This window comes from Teleopsis dalmanni, chromosome X, assembly GCF_002237135.1.
Source record: "Teleopsis dalmanni isolate 2A chromosome X, ASM223713v2, whole genome shotgun sequence".
Taxonomy (NCBI): domain Eukaryota; kingdom Metazoa; phylum Arthropoda; class Insecta; order Diptera; family Diopsidae; genus Teleopsis; species Teleopsis dalmanni.
Genome location: NC_051848.1, coordinates 56,967,845 through 56,995,495, shown reverse-complemented (window position 1 = coordinate 56,995,495; position 27,651 = coordinate 56,967,845). Strand labels below are relative to the sequence as shown.

General features: G+C 26.7%; 2 protein-coding genes across 3 annotated transcripts; one reads left to right on the top strand and one right to left on the bottom strand.

Moving 5' to 3' along the window:
- Positions 1–192: 192 nt before the first annotated feature.
- On the top strand, positions 193–27,011 carry LOC119661822 (angiotensin-converting enzyme). Of its 2 annotated transcripts, none has more exons than XM_038071323.1 (9): positions 193–272; positions 21,402–21,449; positions 22,644–23,190; positions 23,263–23,626; positions 23,690–24,041; positions 24,110–24,324; positions 26,490–26,630; positions 26,688–26,860; positions 26,935–27,011. In XM_038071323.1, the coding sequence occupies exons 2-9, from the start codon at positions 21,411–21,413 to the stop codon at positions 26,949–26,951; spliced, it is 1,848 nt and encodes a 615-aa protein (XP_037927251.1). In that variant the 5' UTR covers positions 193–272; positions 21,402–21,410; the 3' UTR covers positions 26,952–27,011. The 2 variants fall into 2 exon arrangements, with proteins under 2 accessions (XP_037927251.1, XP_037927250.1); XM_038071322.1 differs by lacking the exon at positions 193–272 and adding an exon at positions 15,606–15,708.
- LOC119661824 lies at positions 8,325–9,878 on the bottom strand. The gene is made up of 2 exons (XM_038071324.1): positions 9,723–9,878; positions 8,325–9,661 (listed from the first exon to the last, which is right to left on the bottom strand). Exons 1-2 carry the CDS (start codon positions 9,747–9,749, stop codon positions 8,387–8,389), a joined length of 1,302 nt encoding a protein of 433 aa, XP_037927252.1. The 5' UTR covers positions 9,750–9,878; the 3' UTR covers positions 8,325–8,386.
- Positions 27,012–27,651: the final 640 nt, after the last annotated feature.

The following is a 27,651-nucleotide window of genomic DNA, read 5'->3' as shown; positions in this document are numbered from 1 at the left end:
TGTATGTAAGGTGCTTTTAGAGTGGTCTTGATCAACTATAGTAGATTTTTTTTTCTTTTTTTGCTAATTTTTGTTTGGTAGTTCTCTCTCCTGCTTTGAAATGCTCAACGGTCAAACAAGTCGCTTTGGTATCTGTCAACAAGCCGCGGGAATTCAGCGGTGCTGCATATAAAAATAACGAAATTTCTGCTCATAATTTTCAGTTTACGTGCGGTAAACAAGCGCATAAGTTCGGTTTAAGTAAAGATCGAGAAGTGCTCCAACATAGATACGTAAGTTTGTGGTTTCCGATTTAGTAAATAAATTATTTTGCAGCTGTTTCTTAATAAGATATAATTAAAAAGAACGTGCTTTATTTATGCAGTGCAAATTTTTTCATTACACAAAGTTTTATTGAACTTCTAGACCCAAAGCCACAGATTCTAAATCAACGTTTTTGTGACTCAGTTAATATCGATGTAAATGCTTTTGATATAATTACATTTAAATAACGATCTTGATCTCGTTGTCCATTGAATTGTTATAAAAAAACTATACAACAGAAATAATAATAAAAAAAAAAACAAATTACAACTGTAATTACAATTAAAATCAGAACAAACTTTTTTTAAAAAAAAAAATAATTACGAAGTTCCCTTTTTCGGTCGTCAATGGAGTAAAATTTGACAAGAAATACATAAAAATGACAACTAAATTCTATTTTATCGTCTATTTATCGTCGGAAGAGTGCGGTTTTTCTATATTATTATTAAAAAATTTTTAATTAAATACATAACTTTTATTTATTTTTTTTTGTTATGATGTATTCGTTTAATGAATTCAATAATTTAAATAATTTGACAATAAAAGGACACGCTAGAGTAAATTTAGGTTAATCAAACAATCGCATTAGAAATTTTATTGTCAACATATTTCAATAATTTTGTCTTTGTTTAATTGAATCAAATAATTATTTTCAATGAATTGCTTAGTGGTTAATTTTATATATAATATATTAAATGTACTTATATACGTACATCAACGCACCCGACAACTTTAAGACAATTCCAATTCCTTGAACTTTCAAATATTACCAGATTACCAGATTACAAGAACAATATAACGAATATATAAAGGAATATAAAGATTGTTCACAAATATCAAATAGCAGCAGTAGTAGTAGTAGTGGTTTAATATATATCTATTTTAATAATAGTAACGTAATTACCATGACTATCTAGGCTATCTGGTCCAATCGTCCAATGGTTCAATCAACTAAACGCGTTAGAAATTTTATCGTCAACATATTTTAATAATTTTAGTTTTGTTTAATTAAATCAAATAATTATTTTCAATAAATTAATTTGTGATTAATATCATACATAATATATTCTATTTATATATTTATTTGTGAGTTAACACTAAAATTAATTTTAAAGTTATTTAATAATAAGGGACTGGACTACTAGGTCTTTTACCCTAAATAATATATTATATGTAATTGCATTCATCAACGGATCCAACAGATTGTAAAATACCCAACCTCTTGAACTTCAAAATATCCTTAAATAATAAAAATATATAATTAATATAAAAAGGAATATAAAATACAGGCAATTACAAAGACATCAGATCCATCATATTATAAAGCCCCGTATTCAGTTATTCTTAGTGTGACTTAAAACTGTCCACAGATAAAATAGAGTAAAGGTGCTGATTCACCAACTCAGACATCTGAATATCAAGTATAAAATACAGTTAAACTTCGATAACTCAAACTTCTATAACTCGAACTAGAGTACAACAGGATTTAAAGAGCAAATTATATACAATTATAAAAAAATTCTTTAACTCAAAGTATCCATAAGTGAAACCTATCTTTTTTTGCAAAATGGCACTTCGAGTAATCTAATATATATTTAGTTTAATAATAGTAACACAAAAGATAAGCATGGTATTAGTGGTCCGCTCCAATCGTCCAATGGTTCAAGCAACTATTATTAATTTATATTATTGATTCAAAAATTGCCTTCATGTTGTTTTTGGACGTCCTCTTCTTCATGATCTAATCGAGTTCCATTCTTAGGCTGTAGAAGTTATGGTGCGCGTAAATTTTTTTATATTATGATATCATTTTGTTTCACTAAATCCAATAATAATAGATTTAACTTTGCTTAATTCAATTAAATTATAATTTTTTATTAATAATAATTAATTAATTAATTAATTAATTTTATACATAATATAAGTATTTACTATTATCAACATATCCAATATGTTGTAAAATACTCAACTCCTTCACAAAATTGTTAAAACTGTGTTGTGAAAAATGCTTTCCAGTATTTTTAGAATAAAATTTTCCTGGAGTTTCTCTCTCTCCACCTACATAGATTATAAGTTATACCACAAACATTTTCCGAAAAGTTCCTTCTTTGAACTTTAACAAATCTTATCAGTCATGTCATACGTTATTACTTACTTATTACTAAATAGTGTATTTAGCGGACTTAATAAAGCATATTTACTTAAGTAAAATTAATTTTTCATGAAATTGACTTATTATTTACATAAATAGATTGTGAATAAACTTTTACCAACTCAAAAAAAAAAACAGGTGGTTGATAAATTTAAAGTCCCTATCCAATATTCCGATCATATTGTTATATCCCCACCATATATCTTCCTTCTTATTATAATATATGTGGACTATCTTCGGTCTCTCTGCTCTTTTTCATTTTATTTCTTTACTCCTTATTATCTTGCTTGTTAATTGTACCCCCAGTCTTCCTTCTTATTATAATATATGTGGACTATCTTCGGTCTCTCTGCTCTTTTTCAGTTTTTTTCTTTACTCCTTATTATTTTGCTTGATAATTGTACTATCAGTCTTTCTTCTTATTATAATATATGTAGACTATCTTCGGTCTCCCTGCTATATTTCTTTGCTCCTTATTATCGTGCTTGTTATTAGACGTTATTAAGCAAATATATATTATAGCAAATTATACTATATAGGCCTAGCTTTAAGAAAACTCTGCAATGGAAATTTATTTAATAAAGCAAAAATGTAGAGCAAGTTATACTATAAAATGTTGGTTTTAGTTTTTTATATAATATAAAAAAATCAATAAAATAAAAAAAATAGAAAAAGTTTATCTCATAAATCTTGAATCTAAACATCTTGAATCATTTAAAGTCCACTCTACGTGTAACATAATTTCAACATGTTTAAGCCATCGTCCCAAGTACATTTACCGTCCTATTAATTATTACAAGTGTTTTAGTTGACTGACGATGTCATCTGTGATCTTCATACTATAAAGCTAACCTAATTCAATTTACATAAATTAACTAACTATCTTTTGTTTTATAATGTCTTCTATCGTTTGTTTTTTTTTTCTTTTATTTCTTTGAATAAATTGCACATCAAAAAGAAAACTTTATTGTGCATAAATAATTAATAATTTAAATAATCTCGTTTGGCGAAGTTCAGTCTTTAAATTACTTTTATTTATGTTGTTTCGTTTTCTAAATGCTTTTTGACGTAATTCGTAGACCCATTTCCATGATAACACCTAGAAAGTGTTAAAATTATATTACATTCAACATGACATTATTAATAGATCTTAACTGATTTACAAATGAATAATTAACCATAAATGCAAAAAAAAAATCGTTCTGGAGATAAGAAGTAGATTATCAGTAGCGTTAAACTGTGAGCAATAGAAATATAAAAATTTATTATCGTTTTATAGTCAATAATCTGGTAATGGTATTTAAACAAACACCGAAATTATCTAACAAGTTTTCGTTCATGAACATTTTATTTCATTGAATAATCAGTCTCAGCTGTCTAAATATATTGTGAGCATATTAAGTTACTTTTAAATAAAAGTACAATTAAAATCGGTTTTTTTTCTTATTTTGTAATAATACTAATAACAAATTTTTTTAAACATTAAAATAAATAAAGACAAGTCAATGGTAATCTACAATCCAAAAGTATATTACGAGTGGTATCAATATTTTTCATTTCTTCTTTGATATGATTAAGTCTATTATATTCTATATGTTAAGTAAATTGAATACGTTCACTCAATACAACTGGGTTCCACAACAAACCAACAATAAAAAATGAAATTATTTGCTTTTAGTATCCATATGTGTTGTCTTTCTTTGTCTTATATGATTTTGGCACATCTCCTTTCTTCCAGTATCTCCAGGTTGCACAATCCTAGGTTCTCACTTAATTCACGCTTATGTATTACATGTCTTTTTTAATAGTATACTTGTTGAACTACCCAATTCGTACTTAAGTTCCTTTATCTGCGAAATTTGACTCAACGTGAAGTACTATTTTCATGCAGTATCTCCAGGTTGCACAATTCTAGGTTCTCACTTTATTCACGCTTCTGAATTACATGTCGGTTTTAATAGTATACTTGCTGAACTACCCAATTCGTACTTAAGTTCCTTTATCTGCGAAATTTGACTCAACGTGAAGTACTATTTTCATGTAGTATCTCCAGGTTGCACAATTCTAGATTCTCACTTCATTCACGCTTCTGTATTACATGTCGTTTTTAATAGTATACTTGCTGAACTACCCGATTCGTACTTAAGTTCCTTTATCTGCGAAATTTGACTCAACGTGAAGTACTCTTTTCTTGTAGTATCTCCAGGTTGCACAATCCTAGGTTCTCACTTCATTCACGCTTCTGTATTACATGTCGTTTTTAATAGTATACTTGCTGAACTATCCAATTCGTACTTAAGTTCCTTTATCTGCGAAATTTGAATCAACGTGAAGTACTCTTTTTTTGTAGTATCTCCAGGTTGCAGAACTCTAGAACTCTAGATAGTGTACTTACTGAACTATCCGGTTCTTAATTTAGTTCCTTTGTCTGCGAAACTTGACTCAACGTGAAGTATTTTAGTTTTTAATTGTGAGATTAGGTAAAGTTTGTAACCACGGCCACGAAAGCTAAGGGAGATAACGTGGGAATTTCGGTAAAGTAATGGAACATAAGACTAAGTAATACCTAAACAAGTATTGTAAGCAATATTTAAGATATATTGAGCTTTTCAAAACACTATTCGATTATTTCTTGTTAGAATATTGCAATGACAATACAAAATCATATAAAATTCAATTCATTTCTTGAGTGTGACAAGTATGTGAAGGAAAATAATTCGAAATATTTAATCTGCTAAGTTCTTACAAATGAGATAACCATTTGAATGAGATAACCATTTATTATTGGGTATTGTTTGCGGTGGACGTTTCAAATGATATCGTATTACTATATTACTACTCATAAACTACCTATAAAAAATGTAATAAATTGATTACTAATAATTATTATTTCATATTTAATATTTCTAAATTTAAATATTTTTATACAAACTATATAAAGAATTTGTGACATATACAATATAAATGTTGAAGATAAAGTTTTATAATTCAATTGAATATATATTTGTCCTACTTTTTTCTTCCATAACGACTTATATGATTTAAGATAACCATTTTTTTTATCACTATTTTACTTCATTAACCGAATATATCTTAAATATCTTCTCTTCTTTATACTGTCTGCTTTCATTAAAATTCTAAAGTGAGATATAAGTCGCATATGTAAATTAATTAGATTCTGATAAATACTTTTTTTTATTCAAATCACTTATTTAACAAAAAATTTTAAAACCCCCTATTCGATATATATATATATATATATGAATACGAATATATACATAAAACATATAAGTATATGCATATATTGATTCACAATTAACTTTAGGCCAAGAGAAATTAATGTCAGTGATCATTTATTAAATATTGAAAATTTATTCAAAAAAATTATTTAAAAATACACCAAAAGAAAGAAAGAAAGTTATTAATTTACATAAAAATATTTTTTTTATCGTTTATTAATAAATCGAACAATCAAAGTTGTTTCCTTATTATGAAGTGATATTTTTAATGTATCACACATACACGTTTTAAAATCCATTTAAATAAACCACTTAAATAAATCCATTTTTTAAGTCCTTAATATAGTCATAAAAAACTTGCTTTGATATTTAATTGATACCTCTTACAAAGCAAAATATGGTATAAGATCCAGAGTTTATTCGCCCACACGTGAAAAAATTAATCACTCCCCATGGATTTTGTTCCAGCACCTTTCCCCTCATTCCCTGATTCTGACGATTGTTTCACATTTCTATACTTAAGAACATATTACGACAGGGTTTCAAAAATTTTCTGCGGATATTGAGCAATAGCATAATAGCCTTTATGCAAAATCTTGCCCATTCCCCATTACTTTCCCCATATATTTACTATATCAATTAATCCTTTGGTCATCTGTTATTCAAAAGATTTTTTTTTGTATTTAAAAAAATATATATTCTAAGCTCTTTGACTAAGCTCTTTGGATAATTTCAATATTTGAAGCTCTAGCATTACCATATTACCAAATAGCTATATACCATAAATCCATATTAGTTTTATGATGCTGTTATGCAAGAGTACTTTATACTCTAGGCACAGGGAGGATCTGTTGTTAATGAGCAATTTAGAGGCTTCGTGCTTCATCCGAAATTTTTTTTCATCAGTATGCTTGCGCCAAGTTAGTCGTCTGTCGAGGTGAATACCTAAATACGTTATATTACCTGGTTGTGGTATGGGAATGTTATTAAGCAAAATTGTTGGAGATATACTCCGATGTATAAGTAATGTTGTAATGTTATAATCTTAAATATACAGTTAATACAATATATTTTATGTATTAAATATGTTTTAAAGCGGCATTAACTATTTGATGAGTTTTCTTGCGACATTATAGATAACTTTATGACACTACTCGTATTGTACTATATAGAACATATAAAATATGATTTTATTCCGGAATTTCGTGGCATTTTACACCAAAATTTATTAGCTAATTGATCATTAATATTATATATATATATATATATATATATATATGTGTATATATTAACAGCGATGTTTCTTCATAACCTTGACTGGATTATTGTTTATCACTTCATCAGACTAAGCAATAATTCACCTCAGATCTGCATACCTACCTGAAGAGCCTGTAACTATTCTGAGATTTGTTAACGCGGTGTTGTCAGTTTTCGTAAATAATTTCAATGCTCTATCCTTTATGTATTTTTTGATCGGATCCATCTTGAGGTCCTTGAGGATGTCATTTGTCCTAAGGTACCATGGTACCTTGAAAAGTTTTCTCTGAGACTGGCTTTGTGCAATTTCTAGCTTGCGAATACTAGATTTTTTATATTTATAAAATGATATGATATATTAAATTGTGATATATACGTATATATGTATATATAATATTATTATATATAACATAAAACAATACTCCTTTATGTTATTAAAAATATTTGTAGTTTGGATATATGATACAAGACATTTTAGATCCGCTATTGTGTTTAACGTAGAGAGAGAGAGAGAGAGGCAGAAAGTGAGGGAGACAGAGAGCGAGAGAGAGAATAAATTATTACAATTTACAATAATTTAATTTAATTATTTAAATTTAAATTCAATTATTGCATTAAGACGCTTTTAATAATCAGGAAATTTCCTTGAATAATTTTAATGAAAATTGATTAGTATGCCTTTTAAGATGACACGTAATGATTTTTATCTAATCTTCGCAATAGACGTCTATTCAGCAACTAAAATTAAATTATTTGCTGCAAGTTTAAAAATAAAATTAATATTTTTAATTTAAAATCAAATTTTTGTTAGCAGAACCAAAGCCACAATAGCCTGTTAAATAAATGGAAAAAATTATATATATTTATTAAATATATATCCAAAACTTGATTACTATTCATAATTAATTTTGTACTTAATTTAGTAAACTGATTACGATTCAATCTTAGTGATTTTACATATTACTTAGATTAATTAGTATATTGTTAATATAAAATGATTTAATTATTTTATTATTGGAATGTAAAGTACTTTAGGGAAAAGTTTTTCTAGTTTGTTAAATTTTCATTCCATTACTTATTTGTAGTTATGAGTACTTTTTTTCGAAACTTTATGTGGTTGGTTAATGGATTACGTGTTTCACGTGAATAGGTTTACTCTTAAATGAGAACATATAATCAATTTGAAAATAATTAAATGCAATATTAACTTGACCTTATAGGGTTTGAGATATTGGTATTATTAAACTGTCATCGTTGATGCATATTTCAGAAGAATTTAAAAAAAAACGAAATATATTTTCAAAGTATGTAATTCACAATAGAATTTATTGACTTAAATAGATAGGATTTTAATAAAATCGAAAGTAGTTTCAATGATCGCAACATTCAATACACAATACAAATAAATTTTGTTCTTAATTTCTATCTGTAAAATTTACATATCAGACACATTTTCTTCAATCAAATTTGAGAAAACTTTTTGTATTTTCTTACTTAGATTCTCAATCTTTTTATCTTCATGGTGTTGAAGCACTTCAATCTTCTCTAAACCCTTGCATTCTCGTAGTGCCAACTCAGTGCATTCTCTAGCTATTTTCAACATATTATATATGGAAGTCAAAGCACAGTAAACATCCTTACTTGAAGTCTGTGTAATTGATTGACACAACAGTGGAATAACATTTCCATCAATAAGTTTCACAATATCCGACTTTTTACCATAAACACTAATATTTTTTATCACTTTGATTACTATATATTGTATGGTTCTATTGCTCTTGTCAAACTCATGTACAATCAAAGGAACTAAACCGTTGTGAACGACTCTATGTACTAATCCATTATTAACTACAGTCAAAGAATGTAGAACCTCCAAACAATATCTTCGAATATTTTCATCAGTATGTGTAAGCAAGTTGAGAACATTGTTTAGTGGAATACGGAGAGCGTAAGGATTATTTTTGATATAAACGTTTGTGCTGATATCAACAAAAAGTCTCAAGGCATCTTTTTTTACATCATCGTCTTTATGTACAATTAAAGTGCTTAATGTATTTAATATATCCGTTTGAAGTAGTAGTGAAATTGCTTTTGGATGTTTAACCAGACCCCGCAAACCTTTTAAGATCCACTTCATGTGAGCTTTGTCAACTACGGTCAATAATACTTGAAACAAATGCAATAAATCTTTTCCTGTTTTATCAGATAACTCTACACTGTGATGATAAGTATAGTATAGCATTAATGCAATTACGTGTATATGCCGTCTTTTTATGTGACTACTTCTAATAACTACCAAAAGTGTCTCAATTATTTCTTGTTTAACAAGGTAAAGTACGGACATTTGACCGTGTAACAAAACCTCCTGCAATTTTTGAAAGACAAGATCATACGTGTTGGACTCAATGTTGCAAATTTCATTTATATCTACAAAAGAGTCATCTTCAGTTTTAAGTAGATTTGGCCCCTTAATGGTTCTTGCTGATATACGCAAAATTGCCAAAATACTTTTAATACGTATATCGACTTCTTGATGGTTCAGAGACTCAACTAACTTAGGTATTATATTCTCCATTCCTGGGACGACTCTTGAAATACTGGTCATTAGTTTACCCATCATTCGAATTGCCTGAGGTTTTGATTCTTTTATGTTGAAGTCCAGTAAGGAAGTCATAAGAGCTGTCTCTCGTATCGTCATATCCAGAGAAGACTTTACAATTAAGAATATCGTTAGTTGACTATTTAAATAAAATTGATATATTTAAATTTACCTTTTTTGAAATACGTGGAACACTCATTTTGTATTTTATAGTTGCAAGAAAAATTTCAAAGTACCCTGAATTAAATTACATATATGATTAGAAATTTGGATTTTTTTTTGCATAAAACCATAATCGTGTATACTTTTTGTTAATAAGTTTTCATGAAACTTATATATCACAGATACAAAAAATAATAAAAATTATTTCAACTGACACTATAAGTTTTTTGTTTGGAAACTGACAGTTTGAAAAAAAATTTATCTATGGTTGCTTAAATTTAAGAATTAAATTATATATACTATAAGTTAATGAATAATAGCTTCTTTGTTTCTTTTTTTTTTTTCTAGCCAAATGAATGAAAAATAATGCTCTTTCATAATTCACAAAATGTTTCTATTATGGATCTATTGCCTACATACTTTATATAAAGATATAGATTTCATTTGTCATTTTATATATTTTTAAAAATTTTTAAAGATCGAATATACAATATAAAATCTTCCATTTTTCAAATACATTTGTGTGATCAATTATATGTCTGGTTTATTGTCTTTATTACGACAACCATATCATTATTAAGTAATATTCAATTCTCGGTATAATGAAAGATAATATCAAGACCTTTCGTTATTTCGAATACATATTATATATAACATTTGTTATTTAGAGAGAACATTTTCAGTATGTTTACGTTTTACAAGTATTTTATCGTTCCTTATTTAGAGGTAAACCCTCTATATCGGGTATGTATTCAACTGAGCGACCACTCTGTATGCATACTTGAAAAAATTATTAATTATATAGCAAATGTACTTAAAAAAGATTTAATTTGTATTAAATTTATTACGTTAATTTTACATTAATTAACATTATCTCAAAGTATACCTAACTTAATATTAATAACCTGAAATTACTTTCTAAAAAAAAAACCATAACAATTACAGTAAATATATAATAATTTTATACTTAATTAATATTATAAAATCTTGAAGTTAAGTTGTTAGAATTATACCGAATTTCGATAAGAAAAATCCCCACTTGTTAATTAAATATTTACTTTTCAACGAGTAATTCATGTTAAGCAGTCTTAAAAAATTAATTGGTTTTAAAACAAAAACAATTCAATAAACACATATTTTTTTATATAATAATAATAATATTTTACTGATTGCGAAAAATATTAATTTCTTTATATGTATTATACATATATTTAATTATTTAATTTATTAAAAATGTAGTTTCTTTAATACATTTAATAATAAACTTTATATGATGCTTGGTAATAAATTAAGACATATAATTATAGTAATTTATTAGATATAGCTTATGGAATATTTTAGATTAATATATGTTATTTACGAAATATATATAATATATTATAAAGTAAATATTTTCAAAAAGATGTTTTATTTTTATTTAATTTTATTTCACTTAATTTATATTGTCTGAAACAAACCAATGAGATACAATACAAAGCTTTTTAAATTTAATTTTAATTTATAGTCGTTTTTTTTTGTTTTTAATACAAACACTTAAAAGAATTTATTTGTTTTAAAAAATAATAAAAATTTTAAATAAATAATTTTAATTAACCTTCAGGGCTCTGACATATATTATGTATCAATTATTTTTTATATTCTTTAATTATTTTTCTTAGCCAAACATTATGCTCCATTATACTAAATATTGTATTAAATACAAATTAAATTACATAAATATAAATAGGTGTCTCTACAATTCATATTAAGTTAATTCTGTCGACGTTTAATATCCAGCTCTTTTTCCACCATTTGCGTAGTCTTCCCGGAGCACAAGCCTAGGTCTTAATTTATTTGTAACTTTGATGAGTAGTTCGTAAATTGTAAGAATAAGTAATAAACCCGTTTTCTTATTCTAATAACCTTCACAATGTCCATCATTTTTTGACGATTATCTTAATTTCTGATGGTAAATAAAAATTCGTCTGAGCACTGACTTAATAAGTAAGATTTCATCACTTCATATTCAAGTCTTTATTTCACAAACCCGGTAATCTTACCACTTGCGTATATTTTTCCTTGTCCTCTCTACAGTTCTAAAACTTAAGAATTCAACTGTGTAATCAGAATGTAGTCCTAGGCTGTCCAGACCAGAGCAGATCGCAGGCCCATACAAATTACTGAATAAATTACTGAATTACTGTTAGGTTGGAGAGCCGCAGAAATAAATATATATGCTCATATATATATATATATATATATATATATACACGAAAAATGTTTTATTTTTAATATAATGACTTACGGTTAGATACGAGTTTTTTTTTTGCCAATTCTAGAAAGGAATATATACTAAAGTCTTTATCAATTAAGTAAATTAACGTGAAGTGTAATAAAATGTTTAAAACATCTTAATTCATTTATTAGAAATATAATAAAAATAAAATAATGTGATGTTATCAAAATATAACAAAAAAACTTTGTCTACCTGTAGAAGATGTGCTATCCGCACATATATTAGCCGCAGATCGCATGATGCCCGTGGGTCGTGCTTTGGGTAGGCCTGATGTAGTCCATTTCAACAACGCATATCATATAAGGCAAAAATTGTAAGGCAGTCTTTTCAACCTAAGCAAATTTATATGTTTTTGTTAAAATAAAGAAGTTTTAGAAAAATGTATTAGTAAGATAAGAAGACATTTGTATATAAAAATGAACAAAATAGTCTACTAAGTATTAGTAGACCATAGATATCATGGTCTATCACGGTAAATATCGAAAAAACCTAACTCCTTTTTCAAACTAAGTAATCCTTACCTGAATGTAAGCCTATATATTCACTTGAGAACTTGTTTTTAGGTAGGAATATGTAAAATTACTGTTTCGAACCAGCTTACAAGACGGACAACCGGACATTACATATATGATTTCTAGTGAACAAAATATGTCACGAGCAAATAATGACAATAGATTGAAAACGGTTTCAATCCCACTGATTAAAAACATTTTTGACGTCAAAAATAATTAAAATATTTACAAGAAATGACTTGAAGAGTAAAATTTTTATAATTCATAATTAAAAAATTTGTTTTTATTGATTTTAATCTTGATGCATTCCTTTATCAGTGCTGGTCAAGTTCCATTTTTGACAACAACGCAACTACGATTCAGAGCACTATTAGGAGCTGTTTCAGTGAGATACAAAGTATCTCTTGCATCAATACGTGACAAAGGTTGAAACATCTATCTACTTTTATGCATCAGAATTAAAAAGGTCATTAGTTACCGAGATAATACCACGTTCCCACTGCAGCTAAATCAATTCATATTAAACATATTAAAATTTGGTTGTTTTCATTGGCGTTAGTTGATTTATATTTGCGAAAGAGCTTTTATATATTAACTAAAATGAATATTTTTTGTTAAACAATATATGATAATGTATTATGATATGAAACATACATTTGATATGTAAACTCATTTATAAATTTTTATATATCAATTAAATATTTTACTTATAAAAAGCGAACTTTTTAAAAAATTTTTACCTCTGGTTTGTTTGACTTTCTCGTTTTTTTAACATTTTATTTTATTTTTTAAATATGATAAATTTCCTCTTTGGGAAATTTATTTTGCATTGTTACGACATTTTTATTTTAATTTCCCTTGATTTATTCTTAACTAAGCTCGAAAGCTTGGAAGCTCTTTGTACGGTTAATCAACTTCATTAGCGACCTTAATGAAATGAACTGCTTTAATGAAGGCAATGGAAACATACTATAAGTCGTTCAAAGCAACCAAAACTTCAAAAGTTAGCCAACAAGGTTATGGCATTTATATTTTGAGATGTGCGTGGTAATTTATTTATCGATAAATAATTATTTATTGATACAAGTCAATAAAAAACAACAGTTAAATTAACAAACTTACACTTCGAATCGTAACCTGAATTGTTTGTTTCGAATGGTTGTATTGCAAAAGAACACCAAAAATTCAGAAAAAGTGTTGGAATAAATATATCTCTCTTAAAAAGTGTTATATGGACTAAACTAAAAACTAATTAAATAATTTGTCACATATTAATATCTTTGTGGTTGAGAACACTATTCCTTTTAACATAATAATGTCTAGTATTGTGACGCTTTCGAAAAAAATTTTTATTTTAAGTACTGATTTCAATAACAGTAGTTCCTCCATAGTAATCATACGGGTATGGAATCTATAAAATAATACTATTTTATTCAACGTTTGATCCACACACGTTAGAGTAGCTCATTTCTAGACTTCTGAAAAACTTTCTTTATTATTTATTCAATTGCGCCTCGGGGACTTGAAGAAGTCGATATGAATCCTTATCTATAATATTACAATATAATGTTAAATATGTAATTTAATTAGTTAAATCAGAGGGTTTGGTTCTCTTAAGCCATCGTACGAGGTCTTCTGTCTGAAGGAATGCTAAAGCTTTTGTTTTGCAGTAAACTTCTAAGTCTTTTTTTATATGCTTTAGCCTGAAAAATTGATTATATCTATAGATTTGTTTAATTGATTCATAAAGGAGTTTAATAAATTAATTTTATTAAATTTTAAATAATAAATTATAATATAAATTTGGTTTTATTAAGATTTGTGGTTTGGTTTAGTTTGGATCATATCATAATTTCCTGGTATTAAGCATTATTTTCCATGAAAAACATATATAAGAATCACAATTCTGTTGCTGATAATACACTTCAGTCGGGATAGGATAGACGTAGATGATGTATAGCATGACATTTAATTTTTGGTATATATAATGTTTTTCAAAGTTTCTTCAAATGTAATCGAAAGTTTGACACATTTTTATGGGCCGGCAATCGGTGCTGTTGGTTATTTCATCTATAACATTTGCACATTCTTTGGTGTATGTCTTCATATACAAAGTTTATTGGCGATATATAATATATACGAATTTTTATGATTTTTAACAAACTAAATTCTTAATAGACTTTTGAAATACTTCCAGTACTCTGGTAGGATACTGGCATTTAAACATTTTTATAGCCCGTATATAGTTTGTTTGGACTAATTAAGAAATTCGAATATTTCTTAAGACCACTGATGATAAGTACTTGGCAATACTCGAAACAGCGTTGCATGGTCAGCCAAATTTCAATAAATTAAATAAAATTTTTGTCCTTGTTTTTTCTTTGCTATTCGAATCCGTCTAACTGATAGTTTCTGTTCGTCATAAAGACGCGTCTCCCTTGGCAAGAAAAAATTAACATTAATAAAATATTTAATTGATATACTTAAATTCAATGAGGAACCAGTTCAGTTTTCTTTTGAAATATATAGGTAGTAACTCTTTAAAATTGATAACGTATTTAATAATGATTTGAATTGTAACTCAAATACACTATATTTAATTATATTTATTTCTGTTTTAAGTATCATTCTCATCTCTATCTGACAATTTTATTGCACTTCAAATAGTCAGTTTAATATAGTATATCCCGCCAATATTCTGAGAAGTACTTGACACTTGATAAGATTTAACTTATCTTATAAATATATTGCTTCAAGAACTGCTTATAAATTAGTTAAATCAATATATTCTGTATAAACAACTATAGTTTGATAATTTTTTACATTTGCTTTCTTCACTTTTCTTAAGATTTATGGGTTTCGGTATAGGTAGTTAAGATATTTATTATTGTATAGTTGTTTCTCGTAGATTTTGAAGTGAAAGAAATTCGATAAGAAATCCGTTGTACGTGTGTAACTACTTTACTGGACTTGAAAATGAAATTCAAAAAATAAAAAAATATATAATATAGAATGAATATATTATGTCTGTATACAATATAATAATCGTAAATATTGCTATTTAAGAAGAGTATCTACTTAAGATAACCATAGTGAGTTACTGTTTTTACTCACGTATAAGACTTTCACTTGTTTTTTAGAAGGCTTGACGTTAACACTCATTTTACGGACGAATAAGTGTTTTATTTTAGTATTGTAGGATCGCAAAAGTGAGTCTGAATATTTTTTTTTAAATTAGAAATTATAAAAAATATATAAATATATTACAAACAAAAACTAAAAATAGTGTAGTCAACACGTAAAATTTTTTTATAATATATCTAATCAAAAATTAAAAAAAAATATATTTTAAACGTTGAGAAATAAGAACGCAATAATAATTAAATAATATATAATCATAGATAAATCTCAATACAGACATAATTAATAAAGATTCAAAATTTATAAATATCTAAAATTTATTTAATATATAAAGTACATAATAATATAAAACAATATATAAAAATAGAAAATTATTTAAAAATGCATGAAAGACAAAAATAACAAAAATTAAAATTATGATAATTATAATTACAACATAAAAGTTTCTTTTATTAATATTACTAGGTAATCACATTTTTTTAGTTTTTTATAAGTGTACTCTAAATTCAAAACAAAAAAATTTAATCTTACGACTATATGGTATACATTTTTTATTTACAGATAAATGTACTAAAAATTATGTAGAAATAAATATTTGAGACTAAAAAATATTCTAATAAAAAATATTCTAATAAAAAATATTCTAACAAAAAATTATAATAATTATACTAAATTCATTTATTTTATTAAATAAATTTTAATAAATAAATTTTATTAATAATTTTTATTTTAAAATAAAATTTTATTAAAGAATTTTTTCGAACAGTAGTGAAATACAACAACAAAAATTTTATTTTTTAAATTATTTTAATTAATTAAATTTTTGGCTTACCATATAGCTGTTTCGAATATTGCCAAATACCCATAATCAGTGGTCTTGGAAATAATTCTTGTATTTAATTATTCGTAAATAATTTTTTGGTTTTTTGGAGACTGCAAGTATCAGGAATCGAACTCGGGTCCTGCCAAATGAGAATCTCAGAATCAGAAATTTTATTTTAATAACAAATAAATGATAATAAAGGTTAATAAGTTTTTATCTGATAATAATGATAATAATGTTAGTGTTAAGTCAATATATTGTATTGTTAGGGGATGTGGCACTGCGACCGTCGGATCTATTGTACTCAAAATATTGTATTAATAATTGTTAATATTTAAAGGAAAAAATCGGTAAAAAAAAGTAATCAACAAACTTATATTCGAAGCTTCTAAATTAAAAATTTATTTTATAATTAATTTACTTCGAACTTTTTATTATTTTTTTTTTATATTATTACACTTTTTTATTTAAAAAAGTTAATATTTGAAATAAATTGTTGCATTATGTAGAAGTAAAAATTTTTATTAAAATTGCTGAAATCTATTAAAAAAAATAATCAATAAATTTTTTTTGAAAGATATATTCGAAGCTTTTAAATTAAAAATTATTTTTTTTTTTAACTTTTTGTTATTTTTTTTATATTATTACACTATTTCATTCTAAAAAAGTTAATAATTCAAATAAATTATGGCATTGTAAAGAAGTAAAATTTTTTTTTAATTTTTTGCACATAAGAACATTATAAAGGATTTGTTAAGAATATTAATTAAAAACTGAAAATTATTTCCAGTTTATTTTAACTTTTTAACTTTTTAAAACGTGATCGGATTATTTTATTTGTCAATTAAATGATTTGAAATACTTCAAAACAAAAAAAATTTTTTTTGAGAAACAAGCCTTGGATTGCCTTACAATTTTAATTAATTACGAATATTTTTTTAAGTAAGCTATTGACCTTTAAAAAAAATTTTTATTGCTTTAATAACAAATATTGTGAACTTTTAAATTTCACAAAAAAAAAAAAACAAAAACAAAAACAAAATAAACACATTTTAATTTAATTTAATTAAAAAATAAATTTTTGATAAATATGTGATAAATGATTTAGCTATATCCAATTATCTTAATTTAATAAATAAGGTAATTTGATAATAATTTAATAAACAATTCTATATTGTTCACTTTAACAATTCTGAGAATTGTGTATTTTTTAAATCAATAAAGTATAATTAAAATGCACGTACATATAACAACACATACTTCACATATAAAAAATAGTTAACATGCAAAGTAATGTATAAAAAAGAAATAATATAAATTTATTTAATAATATATATAATATGAAATAAGCAATAATAATAAAAAAAAAGTATTAAGCATATATAATAGTAAATATCCTATAACAAAATATTGTTTTAATTACAAAATAATATTATTTATATATTAAAATAAAATTTAGATACATTTAAAATACACGTATATCTGAGAATACACACTTTACATATATACGATATATAATAAAGGACATTGTATAATATATTAAATGCAATAACACAAATTTTTTTTTGTTATATATTTTATATATTTATTTTTTATATTTAATTATTCGTAAATGGAGAGGTTTCGAAAAGTAGTGAACTACAACAACAGAAATTCTTTTTATATTATTTTAATTAATTAAATGTTTGGCTGACAATACAGCTGTTTCAAATATTGCCGAATATTTATCATCAGTGGTCTTTGAAAATAGCTTGAAAAAGCTTAAATAGTCCATACATACTTTTTACAAGTTACAAGTGTCAGGTATTACACCTGTACAAATTAGAACCGTGGACTCAGGTGTATAGTATATAATTGTACTACAGCATTTGATTACAAATAAATAAAAAATTTTAACTAAAAATTAATTAATTTTAATTTGTTCCATAACGTAGAATTAAATATAACAGGAACCATGAAACAGTCACAAATCATAACAGTTATTCGCTAAATATCCATTTAGTAACCATATTTGTTAAGCTATGTATAGTACAGTATCTATCTACGTATGTAATGTCTATGTTATATAGATAACTTCAAATTAAGTGGTAAAATGGAATCATTTGCACCAACATAAATCGAGTGTTTATCATCTGTTAATTAATTTAAAAAAAATTAAACCCAAAATCGGTAGCAAAACAACCCTTATAATTGTTAACTGCATAAGGAAACCGTTAATTTTTTTTATCTCTACCAAAAAACATAATAGAAGAAAGAAGAAACTCTAATCTAATGTGTAGTTGCCTCTATTACCTGCCCAGACCCCGCACAATAATTCCTGGAAAACCCAACTTCGAGAACCCTATGCATAATGACATTATCTACCATAAGAGTTTGATTTTTTTGTATGTGTTTTAGTGAAAGAGAATCTGTATGGAAATTGTGTTCAAAGTTTTTCTATAACATTTGTTTTTACCGATAATGACTATTTCATAATTCCCAGACTTTTTTCCATACAAAGTATGTTTCAATCTACAATCTGTGAAAACAATGACATTCAAAATCTTTTAAAATTTATATACCATAAAGCAACTACTATAATGATTCATATTATTTGTATATATAAAAAACGTGACGGCATAAAATTATATTAAATTTGTCAGGATGTTTTTTAAGTATCGCAGGGTATCATTGGACATAGTGCAAGTAATTTTAATTAACTCATTGAAACTATCGTCTGTCTATATATTTGCCTGCAAGTTATAATAAAGAAGCTATCCATATAGAAACTTTCAGCAATACTTTTTAATATGTCATCTATATTATTGTATTATATATATTATATATTGAATATTATATATTGAATATTATATATTAATATTATGTCTTCTATATTGGAGATTTTGTAAAGTTAATTTATTCCGAATCAACTCGTTAAAATAAATTTATCTACACATATCTGCTTATGCCTCATATCGATATATGCCTCTATGCAAATAGACAGAGATAGTATATATAGTATGGAGATAGTATAGAAATAGTATATATATTATATAGCTATAAATTATATATTAATTTTATGTCTCCTATATTGATGACTATGTAAAGTTAATTTATTTCGAATTATCTTGTTAAAATAAATTCATCTACAGATATCTACATATCTTGTTTTGTCTGTTAGTCTGTGATTTTAAATAGTATATATTTTATATAGTTTTATATATTATATATTAATATTATGTCTTCTCTATTGGAGACTACGTAAAGTTAATTTATTCCAAATTAACTCATTTTAACGAGTTAACGAAATTCATCTTCACATATCTGCTTATGTCTCTCTGTCTATTTGTCTGTGATTTTAAATAGTATATATATTTTATAGAGATATATATTATATATTGATATTACGTCTTCTATATTGGAGACTATGTGAATTTAATTTATTCCGAATTAACTCGACAAAATAAATTCATCTACAGATATCTGCATATATTGCTCTGTCTATTTGTCTGTGATTTTAAATAGTATATTTATTATATAGTTATATATTATATATTAATATTATGTCTTCCATATTGGAGATATTTTCCTTTACACTACCTATTCATGTATTTTTACTTTTTAATATTTACGTTTACTTAAGTAGTTTTTTTTTTAATTTAATTATTATTATAGAGTTAAAAAAAAATAATTAAAATTACAATAAATTATAAAAACAATTGCAGCTAACAGTTAGTAATAATTGCTTTAGACAGTATTTGATCTAATGAGTTAAAGGTAAATATTTATTACGTGTTTAGATTGTTTGTTCTCATTACATGTTTTTTTTTATTAGTTTATTGTTTAATAACATATAATTTTCTTTAATTTAAAATGACATTTATTTTTTGCAGTGTCTAAATATAAAATCTAATATCTTTAAATGAAATCTAAATAGCAAAGTATTATTTGTACGTGATTGTATTATGTTTTATTTGGAAACTATATCGGAATACAAGTTAAAGCCATTGTAATTATGACTACTGAGAGTTTCGAAAAAATATCCTCGACTATTGTTTATTACAGAACTAAAGATAATTTGGTACCAGGAGCTCTTATAAAATTAAAATCAATAAAGTCCTTCAAATCATCATGTGGTCGGTATTCCCTTGATAAGAAAATCTGTCCTTTAGTTTTTCAAATGCGACTTAAAAATATATAAAAAAAATTTTAAAATTTCATTAAATAAATTAAATACTTTGATCATAAAATATTTTAAATATATAAGTGATCTTTGAATGATTGCAAATAACCTAGGAACTAATAGACAATTTTGAAATTTGAAATTGTATTTTTATATACCTATGTACTCGTAATAAATATACATTGTCTCATAGAAGTTAACAATTTTTTATGGAAATTTTATATGAAGTTGGGTGTTGTAGTGGGCGGAATATTATGAAACATTTTGACCTTTAGTGATATAGCACAAGTGTTTAATATACCATATTTCTACCTATTATAGTTTTTAAGATACTCAAAATATTGAAAAGTTTATCTGGTTTGTATCAGAATTTGGAGAAGGCTCAAGTGAGCCGATTGAGTTCAAAATACATTCAATAACAAAGCTAAAATCAAAAGCTATATTCAAGGAGTTATTTGATTTCACTATCTCTACTGGTTGAGAAAATTGCCTTACATCGGTAAATTTATTTTCCGAAAAGTCTAAGCTGGCACGGTATCATCTCAAGTGAATGCAAAGATCCTTGGTTGACCTTACTTATGCATATATTTACTAATAGATGTACTTACTATATTTACTTATTTTGAAACACTTATATATATAGATATATATATATATATTTTATACAAACTAGAGTACGAAAATATAAAAAATATATATAAATATCTCTACTCAACATTAGTTCCTTATTTTTGAATATTTATAATAATTATATGTTTTTTTTGTTAAATTTTCAGTCAAAAAATATGAAATTGTTCCTTATAGCCTTCCTGGCAACATTGGCGGTAAGTTCAATCATTTTTATTCTTTAAATACAATTAGGAATAATATAAACTCATATATATCCGATGATGGAATCCTGAAAATTAATGTTATTTCAATTTGTGTAACTAACAGTTTTATCTTCTAAAAAAGTAATTAGATAAAAATTTCAATTACTATCTCTTATTAAACTCTACTATTTTTTTAAAAAATTGTTAAGGCTTCAATTATATAGAATATAATTTAAATATTTTAATTTTTGACTTATATTTCAATTCTATTATATTGATTTAAATTTAGTTTGTTGAAAAATTATTCTTCAAAGTAAAATAATTTCCAATATTTTTGCAACTTGGTTAAATAATTTTTAGTGTATTAATTTATTTATTGCTACATTATTTATAATATGCTTTAAGTATGCTTATGGCATGCTTTAAGATAGTAGTATTTATCATATAGCGTGAGTATCATTTACTAGGTTGCACAACATATGTTGGGCCTACAATATACGTACCAACACCTAGCTAAAGATTTTTAACGCATGTGTCAAATCGGTATGCCTATATGGATTGTAAACCTGGCTTGCTAACTCCGCAATCGAAAAAAGACCTCAAAAATTTATTAATCATTGCCTGCGCAACATATCTATTTAGCATATGGTGGCCTAAAATGGTTTCAAATGAAGAGTTATAGAGAATAACGCACCAAACAAACGTAAACAACGATATAAGAAAAAAGAAGTATGGTTAGATTGGACACAAACTGCATAAGCCTTATAAAGATATCACGCATGCTGCACTTACTTGGAACCTCTAGGGAACTAGGCGCAGAGGCAGACCAGCAATGACCTGGAGAAAGACAGTTCAGCAGGAGACAGGCAAATCGTTTATCGGATTAAGACCAACAGCCCAAAATAGAAACCAGTGGAAAACTTTTGTAGACTTCTTAAGCTTTTAATGAAGTATAGAAATAATAATAATATATCATATAATAGTGGTCTTTATTAAGTTTTTAAACTTAGTTTAACTTATTCATAAAATAAGATTATATTGATATCATAATTATTACATATATTATAATATCCTTAATAGGTAATTACAAATGTTTATTCTAAGAGCCGTAATCTAATATAAAATATAACTCGGATTAGATATAGTACATTAATATACATCATGATACTCATTCGTCTCTTCCTTATTCTTTTCAACAAATTATAGCTTGTTCAAGCTGCCTCCAAGGAAGAAATTGCTGCTGCAGAATACCTAGATAATTTGAATAAAGAGATTGCAAAACGCACCAATATTGAGACAGAAGCATCTTGGGCATATGCATCAAATATTAACGATGAAAATGAACGTAAAAAAAATGAAATCTCTGCTGAAGTTGCAAAATTCATGAAGGAAGTGTCAAAGGATATACAAAAGTTCAAGTGGCAGTCGTACCAATCAAGCGATTTACGTCGTCAGTTTAAAATGCTCTCTAAATTGGGATATGCTGCTCTACCCGAAGAAGACTATGCTGCATTTTTAGAGATCATGTCAACTATGGAATCTAATTTCGCCAAAGTACGTGTTTGTGATTATAAAGACTCCACCAAGTGTGATCTATCATTAGACCCAGAAATTGAAGCAGTTATTACTACTAGCCGTGATCCTGAAGAGTTAGCCTACTACTGGCGAGAGTTTTACGATAAGGCAGGCACGGCAGTACGCACACCCTATGAAAGTTATGTAGAATACAATACCAAAGCAGCCAAGCTAAATAGTAAGTAATTTAATTAAATTTAATAATGAATATTGATTAACATTTCATATTTTTTAATAAATTCTTTTCTAGACTTTACGTCTGGTGCTGAACTGTGGTTAGATGAATATGAAGATGAAACAATTGAACAACAGCTTGAGGATATTTTTGATGAAATTCGTCCACTTTACCAAGAAATACATGGTTATGTGCGTCATCGTTTGCGTGCATTCTATGGTGATAAAGTAGTCTCTGAAAAGGGACCAATCCCAATGCATTTATTAGGTAATATGTGGGCACAACAATGGTCAGAAATTGCTGATATCGTATCACCGTTCCCTGAAAAACCGCTAATTGATGTTACTGCTGAAATGGTTAAACAGGGTTACACTGCAACAAAAATGTTCGAAATGGGTGATGATTTCTTCACTTCGATGAACTTGAAAAAATTACCGCAGTGAGTATTGATTATTTATGTGGGTTGATGCTATTGTTTTTTTAAAATTTTTAACTTTATTAGAGATTTTTGGGATAAGAGTATTTTGGAAAAACCAGATGATGGACGTGATTTAGTTTGTCACGCAAGTGCTTGGGACTTCTATTTAACTGATGATGTACGCATTAAGCAATGTACTCGTGTTACACAGGATCAATTCTTTACAGTACATCACGAATTAGGACACATACAATACTTCTTACAATATCAGCATTTACCATTTGTCTATCGTACCGGTGCCAATCCTGGTTTCCATGAAGCGGTTGGTGATGTGCTCTCACTTTCTGTCTCTACACCAAAACATTTGGAACGTGTGGGTTTGCTAAAGAACTATGTTCGTGATGATGAAGCACGTATCAATCAATTATTCTTGACTGTAAGCGTGTTGCCTAATACTTCTAATTATCAATTATATATAAGTAATAAGATATGTATTTTTTTAAGGCTTTGGATAAAATTGTTTTCTTACCTTTTGCTTTCACTATGGATAAATACCGTTGGTCATTATTCCGCGGGCAAGTTGATAAATCCAATTGGAATTGTGCTTTCTGGAAGTTACGTGAAGAATACTCTGGTATTGAACCACCAGTTGTACGTACTGAAAAAGACTTTGATGCACCAGCTAAATATCATGTCTCAGCTGATGTTGAATATTTGAGGTAAAATAATTACAGAATTAAATTACACTTTACCATATTATCAATAGAAACCGAGTGTTTGAGATATTAGAGAGTTATTTGTTGGTAGTTTTATATATGGTTTTCTAGCGATAAGTAAAGATAATCTATATTTCTTATTTTAAGTTTTTCTGTCATTTCAGCGTTTTCCCTTTTTTTTATAACTTTATATATTTGATCACTCTTCTACGAGCATATACGTCAGAAATATATCTAGATTATGAAAAAATCAGGGTAATTGGCGCAGTGCTTATTGTGTTTCCTTGTGTAGTATTGAGTTTTTGTTTAACATTATTTTTTGAAATAAGACAACATCTAAGAAATATTCAGAACTTCGAATAGATATTGAAAATAAAATCAAAAACAAAGCCATATTTTTTCCGGATCAAAATCTGGCCGGATCGAAAAGAATGTTGGACTGATATATTTTTTTATTAAAGCGTAACGTAAATTGAAACGAAGAAAACTCTGGTTCAAAACTTTAGAAATATTATAAGAAGTCATCCAAATTTTGATAACTGCCCTGGCAGTGTGATTAGACGCTCTAATGAGTATCAATAGAACACAGAAAAAGCTTTACCGATTTTTGTATGATCGTAAGTTTTGTAATGTTTAGAAGGGATTTTGTAAAAAAGTAATTAAACTTCTTTTTTATATTTTTTGTCTATTCAATTATTCATAATAATAAAATGCTTCATACAAATTTATTTTTACATTGCCTCATATTTTATATGTTGGAATCTGCGCGCTACATTAGTTGTATTAACGATTTCTTCAATATCATTATATACATAATGCTCTTAAGACGTTATAAATGAACGGATACAATTTTCCTTATTAAAGAATCAGCTGTGTATCACGATAAAGGTCAGACATAAACACACTTTTATAACTTATATATTTGTCTAATAGCTGATGTTGTTTAAACCTGTTATCTCTGTAAGACTCTAGTCAATTCTTCTGCTTTATTACCAATAACATATAAAACCGTATCATCAACTATTGAAGTGAACTTAAAACTTCATATATATATATATGATATATATCTATATATTTCAAACATCTTAATGGATAGCCTCTTGTTTTATACAAAAGATAGACCTAGGTAAGATTGAAAGGGTGCCTTTAGAAACGAACATCAGTACTTCCACTGGCAGGCAAATATTGTCGATTGTAATGCCAAATCACACAAGCCATTTTTTTCTAAAATTGTTCCTTATGTTATCTTTGCTTACCTATTTGTTTATCCAGATGAAGTTAAGCAGTCTAGAAGGTCTACTTGCCGTATATCTATTAAGGAAATTAAGAAACCGGCGCTTAGACATTTATTATGTATTGTTCGACAAATTTCAGTTCCTTTTTATCACATGGTAACTTCTGCACAGTTCACTTGTTGAAACACACCAACACTGAAAGATTGGTGCAATGGCACTGTATCTCCTTGTTATTCCAATAAGCACAGGAAGTACAGATTTAATTTTCTTTCTGTCTTTATGATTAGTCCATGATTTATTCGTTACTACAATGGTGAATTCATCAACGTTCCTAAATAGTTCTTAGGACGGCCTTTATATTAAGTTGTCGGTGCTATATATATATTTTTTTGTCAATTTCGGAGGCTCTTACAGCCATCTCATCAGTTAGTTAGTTAGTCCATGATATATTCGTTACTACAGTGGTGAATTCATCAACGTTCCTAAATGATTCACAAGACGGTCATAGTATTAAGTTGTCGGTGCTATATACCATATTTATATTTTTGTCAATTTCGGAGACTCCTTCAGCCACCTCATCAATTCATTGACTTTGATATCATTGTGACCAGAAACTTTACAAAAACAGAGCGTGTGATGTTCATTATTCATTATTGAGGCATTATATTTCATTGAAATGATTAATTTTAATATTCTGCTTTTAATTGTCTTTATTGCTGGCTCAATATTTATAATGACAGACATTGATGTTCAAAGGTTGAATCGTTCTAACCTGTATTAACCTCTCTGATGAAGCATCTGCTGCTCTTGATTGCTGTTTGATTTTTGTTTATTTTTAGCATAATGTTTAATTTATATTTTTTAGATTTTTTTTAATTTAAATAAGTTTTGTACCATTAATAAATATTTCTATAACTTTTCTACAATGTTTAGATATCTTGTTTCGTTCATCATTCAATTCCAATTCTACAAATCAGCTTGTATTAAGGCTGGTCAATATGATCCTTCTAACACGGAATTACCTTTGGATAATTGTGATATTTATGGCAGTATTGAAGCTGGTGACGCTTTCCAGTAAGTAACTTAAGAATATTAATTAATTTTAATTTAATTTAACTTACTTTTTTGCAGCAAAATGCTTTCATTAGGTGCATCTAAAGCATGGCCCGATGCACTTGAAGCTTTTAATGGTGAACGTACTATGACCGGTAAAGCTATTGCAGAATATTTTGAACCATTACGCATTTGGTTGGAAGCAGAAAACAAAAAGAACAATGTGCACATTGGCTGGACTGCCTCAGATAGTAAGTTCCACTTAATAATTATCATAAATGATAAAATTCCTAAATTTGATATATTCTTCTCTTAATTTTTCTAGAATGCGTTGCTGCGTAAGAGATGTTACGATTCGAACAGTTTCATTTCGTTTTAATCATAAAATTATTTTAACACTGATTTTTCATTTAATTATTTTTGATTAGCAAAATTATTTAAATTACAGTATTAAAGATTTTAATACAAAAAAAAAAAAAAATAAATAAAATTGTTTTTATTATTTTGTCATTTTGCATTGAAATAGTATTCAAAATTTAGAGCACCTAATAAGAATTACACCAACATAAGCCATCAATCCAACACTGTGTGTTAACCAGTCCTTGGTTATTAATCGCATATATTTTTGATTTGGTAGCAATTTTTGGTCTTAGGTATCCTTCTAAAATTCCATTGCTTATCGATTTAAAATATTTGAAGAGATAGATTGTTGAGTCTGTATAGAAGCAGACGAGACTTCAAGTCACATTCTCTGTGACTGCCTAGCCTGGATCTGGACCAGAAAAAGATCACTGGGTCAAGAACTACTTTCCCTTTCTGATAGTGGAACGTTCTCAACGGCTGATGTTCTGGCTTTCATTAGGAAGATGGAATATCTTTTTTTCGGTTAGGGTCTGTTGCAACACAAAAGATCAACCATGGTCGCAGTGCTCCGCTCCGTTTGGCGTTTTTTACCCTGTTTATTATTATGTTGAGGCTAGTTGAGTCAGTGCACCTGACAACTTTTACTCTCTATTTACTGCGAGGTTTCTTCGAAACCCCT